Source organism: Balearica regulorum, chromosome 18, assembly GCF_011004875.1.
Source record: "Balearica regulorum gibbericeps isolate bBalReg1 chromosome 18, bBalReg1.pri, whole genome shotgun sequence".
In the NCBI taxonomy this organism is placed as follows: domain Eukaryota; kingdom Metazoa; phylum Chordata; class Aves; order Gruiformes; family Gruidae; genus Balearica; species Balearica regulorum.
Window position 1 is genome coordinate 13967912 of NC_046201.1, and position 16207 is coordinate 13984118.

Sequence of the window (16207 nt, forward strand, 5' to 3'; positions counted from 1 at the left end):
GTGAGGCTGTAACAATACCTGCGACTTGAACTGCTGCGTTCTCCTGCCTTTGCAGATGCGGCTTAACTCTGCGGGGACGGGGGGAGCGTCGCACCCAGGGACGGGCCTACTCCATGCGGGGAGCGAGGTGAACCTGCTGCGCCCCGCAGGCCGCGACGCAGGATCGCCCGGCCCCCTCTGCTCGTCCGCCGCCGCCCGGAGCCCCCCGGCCGCACCGGGAGCCCCCCCCGCCCCGCGGGGCCCAGGCCGGCGGCGGTTCCGGGCCGCAGCGCTCGGGGCCGGGGGGGGGGAGCAGCGGGGCAGCCCTGCCCGCGCCCAAGAGCGGCGGCAGGGGGCGCTGCCGCGCCGCGCCGGGGCTGGCGGGGGCGGGGCGGGGCGGGGCCCACCCTCCCCTGCGCGCCGCGGGCGTGAGGCGGGGCTGGGGCGGTGGCGGGCCCGGGGCTGGGTCTCGGTGCTCGGGGCCGCCGGAGCCGGCCGGCAGTTTCCCCCCGGAGCGGGGCCGGGAGCGGGGCCAGGCCTTCCGCCTTCTCCCGGGAGCCCGCCGGGGCGGCCCTGCCCTGGCGCGTTCTCTGCCCGCTCCAGGCTTGTCCCCTCCAGGCCGCCGGGGTCTGGGCTCTGGCCCCACGTACCGCCCCAGGTCCCGGTGTGTCAGAGCACTCCCTGGTGAGCAGGTTCCCGCAGGAGGGGAAGGGGATGCACGGGCTGCCCTTCCCAGCCCAGCACAGCACAGGTCTTTGCTGAGCTGCTTATCGTTCTCTAAGGCAAAAAAGGAACCATTTCTGAAAAGCCGAAATGTTCAGGAACATATTTTCACCTTCAGATTTCTAATTTTTAAATGTCTGGAGGTTCTGTGTCTGCAGGAGCCAGACTTTGCTGGGTGGTCATGTTCATCCAGGCGGTCATGTCCAAGTGACAGCCAGGGGCTCTGGCCATTCTCCTCGGTCTCGTTCTGGTCTTCAGGCCCAAGTGGCATCTCCAGGCCCCGGCCGGCCACCCGTGAGGTATCACTCCTCCTGTTTACATTCAGTACTCCTGTGTATTCATCTGTGCCAATTGTTCTCGTACTTTGTGTTCCATTTGGATTTCTGTCATCCTCCTGTGTTTTATTCCTTGTCATCGCTGCTGGCTGTAACCCATGTGCCTCCTGACTGGTCACCCTGTTCACATTCAGGGGCCTTAGTGACAGTCATAGCTCTCTGATGTTTTGTCTGCTAATGCTCCATCAGATGGTGATCTGCCATCGCTGCCTGTCAAGCTGACCAAAATCATCTTATTGTTTCTTTTCCCCTGCTCCATGGCTACCTGCCATCATTGGCTCAAGCTTGCATGTTCTTCAGCGCGGCATTTTCTGTTGTTAGAGACAGATGTGGACAGCCCGGTCACAAACAGCAGTCTGTAACTTAACCGTCATCATGTCCAACCCCCCCAAAACAGCAGGTCCTGCCCACACTCTCACATGATATGATACGGTTTTCATTGCACAGCTGTGTACATTAGGACCACGTTTGCCCCAGCCAACAAACAGTGCTGTGATAAGCACAATGTTAGCAGACAAATCAGTAGATTAACAGGGTTTATCCTTTTGTTAAGTACAAACCTGTTCTCAATACTCTTATTTGTACATAAAGGAATAAAAATGGAAAGAACGAGAAACAGCTCCTGCATGGGAGTTTTGTTCTGCAGGAGCAGTATTTAAGGCTATTTTTTCTTTAACATGATGACAGCTGCAAATATATTTATAAAGCTGAAAGAAAAGCCTTTGTCTGAAAATTTCTTCGCACTCCTAGAAGCTTCTAGATGTGCTTTGTGGTTGTCACGAGATCTACAGAGCCCTCTGAGTCCTTCACTTGTCCCAGTATACCAGGAAGGGAGAGGTGATGGAATGACCAGACACATGTGCATTACCCCTGAGCCAGCACTGGCTCATCCTTGGCATGCTGGCCAGCAGTAGGAAGGATCGTTTTGTGCGATCACCTGTCTCTCTGCAGGAGTAAAGCAGCCTGTTAGGTGTTTAGGCCATACATCAGCATTACTGGCTTCCTTTTGTGACCAGAGAACTTGTCACCTTGCTCACTCAAGACAGCTCTGGGAGAAAGGCAGAAGAGGCAGGGTGAAGGTTGAAGACTCAGTCCAAATCTATGCTACTTGCCACCTCTGCATAGGGGCAGGGTGCACTGTCCAAGCTGATAGTTTAAACAATGCTCAGGCCGAAAGCTGGAATTGCTCTTAGGCTGATGAAAAAAACAAACAAAAAACAACAGGCCATGCCTTTACCTTAGCTATAAATGTGAAAATGACAGCAAACATCCATGTCACATGCTCTTCAAAGCTGTTCAGCTAAGTATCTCCACACAGAAGGAGGCTAAGATGACAGGACAGAGGCATTGAGCCTCCAGAGACTGGCAAGAACTTGAACTGTGCTGAGCAGTTCCAGTGGGCAACTCTAGAGTATTCCCAGCTCAGAGGTTTTTGTATTTCTGTGTCTCTGTGCTTAGTTCTTGCCACTAAATTTATAAGATATGCAGGTGAGTATTAGCATTCTAAGGAGAAGCAGACAGTTTCTGGAAAATAGGTGAGGGACTGAGGGGTGAAAAAAAAAAAAAAAAAAAAAAAAGACCAGAAAGCTGGAAGGAAATTAAAACAGGATAACTGGTAGGTTTTCACAATAAACTTTATTTCTTTAAGAATAAGAAATGTACTATTTTTCATTCAGTTCAACCAGAGGTAGTGTGAGACATATTTCGGAAATAAAAAAGCACAAACTCTTTATTTTAGAAAAGTAACAAATAAGCTTAATAAGACAGCAGGAGCTGTGTCATACTTCAGTGTATACTAAGAGTAACTCTTAATAGTTTGCCTATCTGTGAAGTCAGAAGGAGGATTAAAATGCTGATTTAAAAACACACCATGCACACACAAAGCTCATCCCTTCTAGGCATGGTGCCTGCTCCTCCTTTGAGGTCCAGGGGAAATGGATGGAAGTGGGATTCATTCCAGTGGCCTACAAGATTCTCTTTCAAGCCCTCAGGGCCTTTTGCTAGGAAAAGGGTAAATTGTGCTGAGAGTTACAGCCCATTTGCTTATGTCTGTGACCGACACCAGACCTTGTACAGCTCTAAAAACTTTTTGCAGAAAAGTGAGATTTCTCAGGTATGAAACTGGGCTCCCATGTGTCACCATTGCTCCTCGCTTGTATTAGCAGACAGACTAAGAACAAGAGGACTCAGGGTTTGACCCTTTTTAATCAAATGATAAATTTGGTCTAATTCACCTCATATATTTGTTCTAATTCTATGAAATAATAAATCCTTTTTATATTTTCAACCTGGGCCAAAACAACCCCATGTATCAGTGCAGACTGGGGATTGACTGCTAGGGTGCAGCCCTGCAGAAAAGACCTTGGGATTCTGGTGGAACACAAGTTGGACCTGTGTCAGCAGCGCGTCCGTGCAGTAGTAATGCCAAACTGGTCATGGGATGCAAGAGTAAGTAGCCAGCAGGTGGAGAGATGTGGTTATTCCCCTCTGCTTGGCACTGGTGAGGCGGCATCTGCAATACCATGTTCAGTTTTGGGACACCGCCCTCCCCCTGTTGTAAGGGAGATGTTGATATACTGGAGAGGATCTGACAAAAGCCCCTAGTACTGGTCAGCCAGAGCACGTACCCTGTGAGAGGTGCAAAGGCAATTAGGTTCGTTTGGCCTGGAGAAGACTAGCAGGGGATCTAATTGCAGACTAACACTGCTTACAGGGGTTGAGAATTAAGGTGCATCCAAGCTTTTCCTGCAAGTGCACAGTGAAAGGACAAGAGGCAATGGTTTCATGTTGCGAACCAGGGAAATTCTTTTTCAACAGAAGGAACACATTATTTACTACGAGATTGGTGCAGCCCTGGGACAGGATGTCTAGAGAGGCTGTGGAATCTCCATCCTCAGGGATTTCCAGAATACATGTGGACAAGGCCCTGAGCAACTTCATCTAGCTTTGAAGTTAGCCCTGCTTGAGTAGGAGATTGTACTAAAGACCTCTGATATCCTTTCCAACCTACATTTTTCACTGATTCAGTTGAACTCACTAATCCAGCAGGAAGAAAGTTGCATTCTTCTGTTTGAAGACTGATCAATTCACTGAAAAGGCCGAGGAACACAGAACTGGTACCAGCCATGGGAAGGTGACAACCATGCAGCTGGCAGGAAGGGTGGTGGTTGGGAAAGGATAGCATGGGAATGAGGCCTCTGGCTCAGGCACCACCCAAGTGAGCCATCAAATCACCTTGTTCAGCATGTGAGTCCTCAAAGTGATGATTCCAGGGATAAAGTGCCAACCTCTTTTACCTATGACATTTTTACAGCATAGACTTGTAATCCCTGTCCCTGGAGATATTCAAAAGATGTCTGGACATGGTCCTGGGCAACCTGCTCTAGGTGACTCTGCTTGTGGGGTTTGGACCAGATCACCTCCAGGGTTCCCTTCCAACCTCAACCGCTCTGTGAGTCTGTGATTCTGATTTTATCTGTTGATTTTAACATTCTGTCCAACTCCAGCCACCCAGCTTCACTCACACAGCAGCATGTTTCCTTTCATGTATTAGCACCTCTGACCCTTGCTTATGACTTGACATCCTAGATAAATTTTAAACTCTGAGAATAAAATTACTGATTAAAATTCTAATCCAATTGAAAAATTGTATTTATTGTGTGCATATTTTCTGGGTATGGTCTTAAGATTACATTATTAGGATATGTCACCATTTGTTTTAAACTTGCTTGATCATCTTAATCTGCATCCCCAGTGTTGGACAAGGTGACACAAACCAGAACCTTCCCCACTAGCCAGAGAAGCTCACTTGATTTTCAGAAACTCTTCTTTCTGCCCTCATTCTGACCACAGGACACTTTCTGATAATATCCTCTGGATATTTCCTTTCTTTCAACTATTTCCTAAGTACCCAAACCTTGCTCAATATATGAAGTGAAGATCGTGATTTTTTGATACCAATATGGATCACTGCCCCAGACAGTCCCTGTGGCCAACTTCACAGTCTTTCGGGCAGCTCCAGGTCCAGGTGTAGCTTTCAGGGTGCCAGGAACAGTGACCCTACTTTTTCCCACTCACCCACTGCAGTTGGCAGAGATGCAGAGCAGCCTGGAGATAAAGGGAAAGGGCTGGAGAGAGTCACCTGTGGGGGCTGAGAAGAATGTGGGAGGTGGAAGAGTCACCAGGTGGACCCTCATTGGAAAATGGAGTGAGGAAAAGGTTGGCCACAGTGAGCAGTGCTGTGCTGGGTCTTCGTCAGAAGCAAGCGGTGGACTTGCAGCACCCATTTGCAGAGACAAAACAAAAGTTTACTGCCAAACTGTTGTTTGTAAATGTGTGTCAGCAACAGCAGATTTTAAAGATTAAAGCTGTCAAGGGAAAACTAATGCTGAGTTTCCAAGAGTATATGGAATTGAATTCTCATCTTCAATACTACTCAGGATGAACATAGTTCTTGCCTAATTCTTAGAGACCTTCCTGTATGAGTCATTGTTCACGAGAGAATAGCAGCTTTATACACAGATGGTTGCAGAACAGAGACACCATTGAGAGGAAAACACTGAGACATCTATGTCCTGCAGATACAGGCACACACATATACACAGATCAACAACTTTATCCACAGAAAGCAGTCAGTCCTCAGTGTGTTCAGGCAGAGTCTCTGCTCTTTCATGACATAAGAAATCCATGATGGAATTCAAGTAATGAGCAATTCATGCTGAAGAGGGAAGTTTAGTGTCAGTAAAATACCAATGTCCAAACTAGAACACTCAGGGGGAGTTTGGCTGGAGGACTGCCTAGCTAGATTGCTCTTCTTACTTGGCCAGAAGCCTAGTTCTCCGTGGGATCAAAAGAAAAGATCAGATGCTCTGGGACCAAGCAAGCTGTTGTAGATGATCTGGCAAGTCCAGATCACACCAAGAGTGATAGTAAGCCAGAGAAAAGGAGCTTTGAAGGAAGCTTTAGGTGCTTTCATCAGATGTTTTCCTGCTTTTCCAGCGCCTCTCCATGTGATCTTGGACAAGTCCCTTAAGACCCTTAAAGTAGATGATTCATGTAGGCTCATGCCCACATCTCTACATGGAGGCAACTTTCAGTTCAATGATTCAGGTTTGGACATCAGTGCAACTAGAACAGTATAAAGGTCACTGTGGGTGGGTTGTGCCTATGATTGCCGGCCAGCACTGCCTCAAATGAAACAGGCAAGGAGCAGGTTCCAAAATACAGTGTCTGCACTGGAAACCCATGCTACAGAATTTTATGGATGCCAAAAGTTTGCATGGGCTCAAAAAATAACTGCCTTAAATAATGGAAACGAGCTATTAAATACAAGATACTATCTCTCACTGGGGAAGATCTGAGCTATCGTTTGCTGGAATCAAGAGGATGCTCTGCAGAAATATCTCTCTGCACCTGTCCTTTGCCCTAGACTTCTGCTATTAGATATTGCTGGAAACAGGATAGTAAACCAGACGGACCTGTGGTCTGATCGAGAACTATTTGTCTTATGTTGTTGTATAACACTTAGAAGTTGAGACCCAAATGGCCACAGCTTGCTTGTTACTTATACTGTAACTATATGATTTATAGAGAATGTTTCTTCTTCCTTTCAATGGCTTTTCCATTTAGCATGAAATAGTTAAACATTCAATAAATAAAATTGTGTGACCTAGTGTTTATAGAGCTGGAAGGGGAGAGGACAAAGCTACAGTATCTGTCCCAGTGAATATAAATGCTTAGGAATAATTGAGGTGGTCTAGAGTCAGGACTGTCCTCTTCTTTGTGAGCATCCTGACCACCATGAAATTCCCTGGATATGCATTGCATATTTAGTTTGCACCAAGAGGAACAGCAGCAAGATGGACTGAGGGAAGGTCTGTCCTGAAATTCGACAGCCAGCTGATTGGAGCACATTGCCGTGATTTGGGCTTTCCAGAGCCCCAGGAATAGAGAGATGAACACCTAACTGCTGGAGGGAAGGCATGGCATCGCCATTTCAAACAAGGGTTTTGTGACAACTGGCTGCTGTTGACACCTAACTCTAAGGTGAAGAGTCTGAGTTATGAGTCACATTTACATGACCAAATATGTGTCTGTCATGTAACAGGGTGGGACCTGCCCTGCCTCTCAAGAGGAAATATGTTGACTGGAAGTAGGCTGATGTTATCAGAACAGTTTGTTATTCTCAGCCTGCTTCCAAGAAAGGAGGTGAATGGAAGTAATCAGCTCTCCAAGTGAATTATCTTGGCAGGCAAATCCAGTTTAGTCTCAGGTGAATCACCACAAACTGTTTGTTCATGTAATATCACTGTCCATTTATAGACAGACACTACGTTTGTTTATGTCTGACTCTAAAATAGTAGGTACAGCTCTGGGCACTGTTACAACAAAGATGACTAAACCTGCCCTGGAACATCTCTAAGTTTTACAATGGCCACAGCCAGGCAGGGCACTGCATGTCTGATCTTATTTTCAGAATTGACCTTGTACAACGGGAGTTCCAAGGTCAGCAGATCCACAAGAAACACTGCTAAAGGCAGAAATCAAAGGTAAAGCCATTGTGTATCATTAAGTGCATTTTTTTAAATTGTGTTTGAATCACATATTTGGTCATATGAACATGACTCATAACTCCAAGTCCTCTCCTTGGAAGTTTGAGGTCCTGGATGCTTAAATTTCCAAGTGTGATACTCAAGAATATCTGGCTTAGAACATCCCTAAACTGCAGTTTGGTAAACGATGGAAGAGTCTTCAAGGGAAGCACTGCTATGTGTTGTCCTGCTCTTTCACTCCACCCTATGCTTTCTCTTTGAGTTGCTGTCAGAAAGAAGATGGTAGACTAGATGAAATTTTATTCTGAGCTCCTTTATCTGTTCTTATGTCTTGGCTGTTCAAAGCATTGAGAATGGTCCCTTCCATCAAAAGCTATAGTTTTTAAGCATCTTAACAACCAGAATTATCTTTTATGTACAGGCTCAGAACATTTCCTCTTCAAAAACAGAACTAATTTCTGCTAGTCATTTAGACTTCAAAGGTCACTTAAAGATCCAGTGCTACATGTGGCCTCTTTTTAGTCTCTTTCCTGGTTTCTGGCCTCAGGAGATCTCCTGGTGTTGCTGTGTCTTGCAAACAGGAAAAACTCTCCCATGTACCTATGCCAACCCTTTTTCATTTTGAGCTCTGCAGGATCTTTTCAGTGAGACAGCAGGAGTAATTTAGCTCTTTTCCATGGACTAAACAGATTGTCAGATGTGGCTTTAAACAAATAAAACATTGACCATGCTGCTCCTACAGCTGTCAGATGTGAACTTTCTTCTGTTACTCCAAGGATGTTCTTAGGTCCCTCTTCAGGGAATCTGCCCATCTGTATAGGGCTTCTTTCAGTGGTGTCATTTTAAGCTCCTGGTACAATCTGTAAAATCATGGAATAAATTCTTTCTGACTGGATAACCATAACTGAGGCTCTCCACAGTGTTATATGAAGTTGGCTCTTTCTCTTTCACAGATAGCATTTCAGTGACACTAAGGTGTGTTAAAAAGTTAGATGTCTAACACTGAGGTCTTCACCCTACACTCTTTGGCAGCAGTCAAGGATAAAAAGGTCCTTTCAAGGTGAGATTTGTCTTACCCTAGCACAGAATATGTTCATGTGACACGAATTTTAGAATTGCTTTCTCATTGCTAAGTGGAATACCCTCCTAGAACAGATGACAGAGTATGACAGTTGTGATGGCTCAGGAAATAAGTTTGAAGAGATCTTACAGCCAGAGGGATTGTTTTGATCATTCAGTCAGACCTGCTGAGTACTGGCCAGAGAACACCTGCATCCAGCCAAAAAGCTTTAGCTGAGCTGGAGCAGATGATGGAAAACAAGACTGAGACTGAAAGCTGACCAATTCATTCCAATGCCTTGTACCCTTGAAGTTGCAAATTTGCCTGTTTCTACGATGGCTTCTATATCTTCTGTCTAGTGACTCTGACTCTGATATCTTACGCTAGATAAAAAAGCTTTCTATGCTCAGAAATATTTTCCCCACAGATAGTAAACATGTCACCCTCTAACATCCTTCACCATGAAAACACATGATGAAGAAGCAAACATAGGTGTAAACCTTTGGGAAGAGCTGTTCTCTGTGCAAGAAGTAAAGCCATTTTGCAAGTTGAGGAGAAGGACCAGACATATCTCAAGAGAAACTAACCATGTAATTATCTGCACAATGAAATGAGGATTACTTATGGGACCTGTTCAAGAGATACGTACCTCCATTGACTGACAGGGATCCTCTGACACGAACAGAGCCCTTCTGTTTACAGGCTGGACATTTGTACACAAGCCAACGTGAACTTGTAGAGACAGCTTTAGAAAGAAAATGTAAAATAAGAATGAAGTTAGTGGTTTACCTTTGGGCTCGCCTGCTGAAAAGATGAAGTTAGTAATTGCTTCAGGACGTGGACAAGCCTAGGACTAAAACCCTGCTAGAGGCTTTCTCATCAGGAAAGTTCACACAAAAAAGGACAGAAACCCACAGAAATATCAGGGAGATAAAGAGAAAGCAGAACAAGCTGACAGTATAAAAATAACAGAGGAAAAAAATATCAGACAATAAACCAAAGAAAAATACTTAAGTATTCTGGCAACATTGAACATAAGGAAAGTAAAATTTAGACTAAAATTCATTGTTAAACATGAACATTCTAAACTATTTGGATCTGTGTTCCAACATAGGCAAAGTTTGGTTTGTACATGCTGAAGAAAAATACGGGGTTTTCGGTTTGATTTCAGTTCTTGCTATCTATAAATGACATTGTTAGAGAATACTTCTGATAGATGCACCTGGATGTGTGCCATGACATCAAGTCTGTTGCTTTTTGCCAAACAAGACACAGCTGGTGTGATAATAACACATAATGGATCATAGTTCAATAGTTATCAGCTTAAATACTTATCAAAAAGGGATGATTTTAAGCTATTTACTACAAATTCAGAGAATCAAAAATAGAGCTGTGGAAAGTAGTACAAAAGTTGTTGAAAGAATCTTAAGAAAAAACACTGAATAGCTCAGCTCAGAACACTGCTTAGCCCATCTAAATGAAGGACAGCTACATTGAAAGTCACCTTCTGAAATGTCCAGGAGAAAGGCTACAGTCAGGCTACCTTGAAGAAAAAAGTATTGCAAATTTGTAAAACACCAGGAAAAGAGAAAGAGAAAAATACTTTCCTAAGGTGTCACGTAAGTAAAAAGCCTGTGCAGCCCCAGGCCAGGAGACACACACATGATGGTACATTATGGGCACAGACGGTGGCAGTTGTTCTGAACTTGCTCCTGACTACTGACTGCAAAGCAAGAACAAATTCAAAGGAGAAATGGGAGGCTCTTCCTCCATGAAAAAAGGTGGAAGAGAAAGGAATCTGAATCTTAGAAATGGGACAGGCCACAGAGGAGTTAGCGGTCAGGTGGGGTCTGTGGAAAGGACTGAGCCCACAGCAAAACACCACAAATTGTGCAAAACTTGGAGTGACTCACAGAAGCACCTGCGTCCTTTACACTGGAACAGAAGTTGATGCACGTGCCTTGAAGTGCGAGACCCACACCAGCACCTGCTCCCACAAGAGTTGCACAAGCACATGGCTGTGAACACACACAGAGGGCCCAGGCAGGTGGAATGCCTGACTTGCACTCACTGTAGTAGCTCATGTACACACCTGAGTTGAGGGAGTTACAAACAGGCGAGGAGCATCACGCACAGGTTGCAGTCACATGAACACCTGCAGCCCAAATGTGCAGCATGCAAGCAGGCACCCTCATACAGCAGAATGGGACACACAATTGACTTGTGCACATAATCATAAGCCCAGTGGAGTTAGTGACATGCTGGAACGTGGAGATAGTTTTGTAATGCACACGGGGGGAATCACGCACACTGACACAGATCTCATGTTCTCCAGAGTAGCGCGCATGAGTACACTGCAGCTTACATAGGTCTACACTATGTCTCAACCCTCCCTGGGTGGAGGATCTCACCAAACTGGAGAGAAATGCAGTGGATTTGAGACATACACACACTGCGCTGAGTCAAACAACACATCTCGAGTTTTGTGACTTGCACACTTTGCGAGTTTTTGCCACACTCACAGTGGATTGTGTCACACACACATCGAAATGAATGATGTATACACACATAGACAAGTGTGCGTGCGTATTCTGGCATCAGTCATGCACCCCTGTACTGCAGCAAGGCTCTCCTGTGGACCAACAAGGTTCTCAAACACATGCGCAACGAGTTCAGTGCTCCCACACCTAAGGGTCTCACAAATGCACTGAAGTAGATGTGTGTTGCACCCGCAGACATGCAGTGCCTGGGAGGTAATCAACACAGTGAGCACCAGAGGAGTCGTGGACATGTCTGTAGGCATCTCTGGCTCCCAGCGGTCAGTGGGGAAAAGAACCCCGGTGTTGCTAGCTCTCCTCTTACAGGGGTCTGCATACAGCAGCAGGTTTGTGCCCTCCTTTCCCCTCTCCACCACTGACGACAGAAGGATGCTGGGTGGCAGGTTGGATATGGCCGAGGGGCTCTTGCTGGGCAGATCCAACTCCTTTTGCCTTATCCCTTCCACATGCGTGCTGGCGTGACTCTTGCACACGCAGCACTGAGCCTCTCCTGCTCCTCCACATGCTACGCATGCCACTGATGGGTACCACACTTGCAGATTGTTGTGCAGCAGGTTGCACAAATGGGGGTGAGACCCTTGTACGCGCTTGTGGTGCAGTGAGTCACACAGGTCACTGCTTCTTACAGGCGCTCTGGAGCGAGTCTCTCGTGCACGGGTGTGGACAAGCACACACACAGCCAGCTTACACACAAACACACAGTCAGACACATGCAGCTGGCTCTCACACGCTTGCCCCATAAGCACACCTACAGGTCAGTCTCCTGTATAAGTGAGTCTCATTCAGGGGGGCTGTATACACAAACGCATGGGTGTGACACACACAGCTCAGCCTCAAAGATGTGTGCTCCCATGCACCCCAGTAAGTCACACTCACAGGTGAGTCTCACACGTGCACAGATGTGTCTCCTGCACGACCCAACATAAGTACACCTTCATACAAGTTGAGTTTCATACAAGATTGAGTTTCTCACACACAGTTGTGGGAAAGTCTTATACACACACAGAGATACGTGTACCATAAACAACTCACGAGACGCAGTGCAGAGTCACTCGGGTATGTGTGCCCTGCCTTTCATGTACACCCACGCACATGTGGAGATCTCAAGCGCTATATGGGTGAGTATCATAGATGCACAGCCTCTCACCCACACACACACACATGCACATGCACACTGCGTGTGTCAGGCAGCCCGCCCTGCAGCAAGCTACATGTACGTGTACGCCTGGGCTTCATACACATCCACACCAGTGCTCGTACACGTACAGGCATATACATATGTCCAGTGAGCCAGGTGTGCACACCTGGACAGAAACACACACACATTCATACACATCTGCATGCACAAAGACAGGTGTGTCTTACACGCACACACACACAGGAGTCACGTATGTGCTAGAGAATGAGTCAGGCATGCACGCCCAGAGCCAGTTGTGCACACACAGTGGGTGTTCATAAACAAAATACACACATGGTGGTGTCTCACACATACTTATGCACTAGTGTGACACAGATAAGGGTGTCACACACACAGACATGGTGCACCTCTCACATACACATAGGTGTCACACAGACCAGGGTGTCACATACAAAGAGGTGTCTCACGCATGTGTGACGTCCTGCAGTCAGATATGCACACAGGGAGGAATTTGTGCACTCAGCTGAGCATTGCAGAGACACACGCTTGGGCCTGTGTCATCCACACTTGCATGTTTCATACATGCTTGGGTGTGTCACACGATGTCTTTCAGGCAAGCTGGATTTCACACACTCGGGTGTGTGTCACATATACACAGTGTCAGAGATGTCTCACACTCTCACACAGACACAAGTGTCTCCAAACATACACACAGTGTCTCAAACACATAGGGCAGTATGTGCAGCCTTTACAGACACACGCGGTGTCTCACACACTGGCTCTCACAAACACACTGGTGTTGCACACACACACGGATGTCAGGCACAGAGTGTCTCACACACTTCAGACACACTTAGTGTCTCACGTGGCTCCTTTCACAGATGTACACGGGTGCCTCTGTGTCACCGACATGGTGACTCTCATACCACGGGTGCCTCTCACAAACACACACGTGGGTATCACTAACGGACCCCTGGGGTCACACAGTGTCTGTCCCCCACAAGCAGTGTCTCTCTCTCATGCACACACACACACAGAGGTGTGTTGAGCACACAGGTGACACACAATGTCTCCCAGACAGTGTCTCCCAGACACACCCACGCACACGCACGGCGTTTCTCTTGCACCGCCCCCCCCCCCCCCCCCCGAACATACACGCGATGTCTCTCAGGGTCACACACGCACACGGTGTCTCTGTCTCTCTCTCACTCACCCGCCGTCCCGCCGACACGAGTGTCACACGCGCGGAGCTGCTCTGCCCCGCCCCGGCGGTGCCCGTGGCCTCCCTGCGCCGGGGCCGCCCCGCTCCCGCTGCCGCTGCCGCCCGCGTCCTCGGGAGCGGGGCGGGGCGGGGGGCGCGGCAAGCGCGGGCCCTCCCGCACCCTGCGCGCCGCGGGGCGGGCAGCGGCGCCCCGGGCGGGCGCGGAGTGGCGGCCGAGGCCGGGGCGGCTGCGGTTGGAGCGTGTCCGCGGCCGCCGGCAGGATGTCGGGCTCGCGTTGCCAGACGCTGTACCCCTTCTCCGGGGAGCGGCACCGGCAGGGGCTCCGCTTCGCCGCGGGGGAGCTGATCACGGTGCTGCAGGTGCCGGACGGCGGCTGGTGGGAAGGGCAGAAGGAGGACGGGCTGCGCGGCTGGTTCCCGGCCAGCTACGTGCAGCTCCTGGAGGTAGGAGCCGGGCCGGGGCCGCGTCGAGCGGGCGGCGGGAGGAGGCGGGCGGGCTGGGCGGGGGAGGGGGGCGGGAGGGAGCCGCTCGGGGGCCGGGCCGGGCCGGGGGAAGGAGCCGTCCCGCAGCGCCCCGCGCTCGGCTCGCCGGGCTCGGCCGGGGGGCTGTCCCGCTGGCCAGCAGCCGGGGGTGCCCCAGCCGCCAGCTCTGCTAGCGACGAGGGGGTGCCCGCAGTGCGGGGGGGCAGCGCGCGGCTGCAGACCGGCGTTGCTGTCGGGGACCCACCTCGGCATCGCTCTGCCCCGTCCGAGGGCCGGGCAGGTGCCCCGGCCACCCCAGGGCCGCAGTGTGCGGGGTGCTGGTAAGAGTACGCGGCACTTGGGGGAACAACCCGCCCGGCACCCCTCCGGCAGCCAGAGCCTTTGGTACCCTCAGTCGCAGCCACGGAGCAGCAGAGTTAAGGCCGCATGGCAGCTGCGGGCAGTCGGTGGCTGAGGCGATGCAGCTCCCGTCCAGTCAGGCGTGTGGGCCAGATGCTGGCCAAGTTCCTCTCCCACCTCTCTCTCTCCCTCTCCTCTTCCCTCTCGTTTCCTTTCACTGAACATCTCTTGGCTTTATGTCGTGGAAGAGGCAATTCAGATACATGCCTTCTGTTGCAACAGTTCCCCAGCTGGCTGGAGATATACTTTGCTGCCGTATGTGTGGCATTGCCCCAGAGAGCCCCAGCAGAGTTGGTTGCCCAGACTCAAAGGTCACGGACTGTCCATCAGGATGCTGAGAAGCTCTGTTAGCTTCAGTTGTTTTCTGGGTTCTGACAGCTAGGGGAGCAGTTGTGTTCCCACCTCAGGACTCCTTGTGTCTGAACTTGTTTATTACTTTCTCTCCCATGCAAACAAGATACAATGTGAGTGTAAAACATATGTCCATGAAGAGTACCTTCACAATCTCTGCATTTCTGAAAGTGAAACCTGAAACAGCTTGTGTGCCAAAGCAAGAACCTGCCATGAGCCCATCAGTCCTTCCCTTGCTGACCATGCCCTGTTGTCATTTGGAACTTAACCTAGGATGCGGGTATGGAAATGGTCTCCTGAACCAGTGTCCCTGTGGTGACTGGGCTGAAGTGATTAGCAGCACGTTTCTCGGGTCTCCCTCTGTTTGACCTTCAGGTTTCTAAGGGCAATCAGCCAGCCTGCTTTGCTTACGGGCAAGGCAGGCACTTCCCACCCCAGGTTTTCCATGCACACCCTCTGGGAACTCCAGAGTGGCAGGAAGGACAGCCCTGAGCAGAACCAGGCCCACCAGATGTATGCAGAGCACTGTTCAGTGAGCAAAACGTTCTATGCAAAAGGACATTTTGCCTATAGATCTGGCATTGCCTTTTGGTTTCTCTAGTCCAAGTGAATTAAAAAAATCTGTGATGTTTCCATTGGGTTTCTGTTTCTCATTCTTAACTGGAAAGACAGGAAAATTTCCCCACTCAGTGCTACAAGAGTGAGGCCAGGGACTTTTCTATGCCACTGAAGCACTCGGGATTTCTTTGTTAGTTTAAAAATGTGGGAGTCCTTTTGTTTGTCAGTTTTGCCACCTACAAGATCATATGTGAATGTTTGTGGTTTCACAAATTGCTAAATATTTACACATCTAACCAGGACTTTAAGAATTGAGGCAAAATGTATCATGAGATGAGACAAACTCTGCTCAGCAAAGGCAATGGGAAATCACTTCTGCATACACAATAACTTTGTTTTCATATCATCTCCCTCTCGAAAACATCTCTCCTTACTTAAGTCTGAGCAAATTGCACTGTGCTCAGATCAGTGCCTGCAGCCCCCCACATGTGCCCTTCTCGCCCTTGGCTCACGTACCACCGAAAACTTTGGTCCACAGAGCCCAGCCTCCTTTCTCTTGAGCAAAGCTTCGGAAATAAGGTAAGAAAGATGGTGAGTGCCAGGTGGTGTTTGCTCCTTTTCTCCAGAGGTGGTGCCTAAAAAGGACTATGAGCCGGAGTTAATAAATATGTCAAATGAGAGGTAAGTAACCAAATTAACCAAATTTATGGGACCACAGTACTTGGCACACATTACAGTAGACTAGATGTGTGAGAAGAAGACAAATCTGTGTGTCTCTCATGGCTCTGTGCAGGTAGCCCTTCCTGTGTGCAGGTATGCAGCTAGCTTGCTCAGGGACCTGATCTAACTG

At 48.7% G+C, this 16207-nt stretch overlaps 1 protein-coding gene and 2 long non-coding RNA genes across 9 annotated transcripts in view; 1 reads left to right on the plus strand and 2 right to left on the minus strand.

Moving 5' to 3' along the window:
• The window catches only part of LOC142604373 (uncharacterized), a 51481-nt gene extending 51199 nt beyond the window's left edge, over nucleotides 1-282 (minus strand). For all 3 annotated transcript variants that reach the window (XR_012838230.1, XR_012838232.1, XR_012838231.1), the window contains exon 1: nucleotides 19-282. This is a non-coding gene — a long non-coding RNA (uncharacterized LOC142604373). The remainder of the gene's footprint in view (nucleotides 1-18) is intronic.
• A 3190-nt stretch (nucleotides 283-3472) lies between these two features.
• LOC142604447 (uncharacterized) lies at nucleotides 3473-13671 on the minus strand. Its single transcript, XR_012838326.1, has 3 exons — nucleotides 13558-13671; nucleotides 11014-11063; nucleotides 3473-9393 (listed from the first exon to the last, which is right to left on the minus strand). It is a non-coding gene; the product is annotated as an uncharacterized LOC142604447 (long non-coding RNA).
• Nucleotides 13672-13704: 33 nt separating this feature from the next.
• GAS7 (growth arrest specific 7) overlaps nucleotides 13705-16207 on the plus strand; it is a 105251-nt gene continuing 102748 nt past the window's right edge. For 2 of the 5 annotated variants that reach the window (XM_075771034.1, XM_075771031.1), the window contains exon 1: nucleotides 13705-14010. In XM_075771034.1, coding sequence (XP_075627149.1) covers nucleotides 13828-14010 — 183 coding nt within the window. In that variant the 5' untranslated portion in view covers nucleotides 13705-13827. The remainder of the gene's footprint in view (nucleotides 14011-16207) is intronic. The other 3 variants (XM_075771030.1, XM_075771033.1, XM_075771032.1) reach the window with 3 other exon arrangements.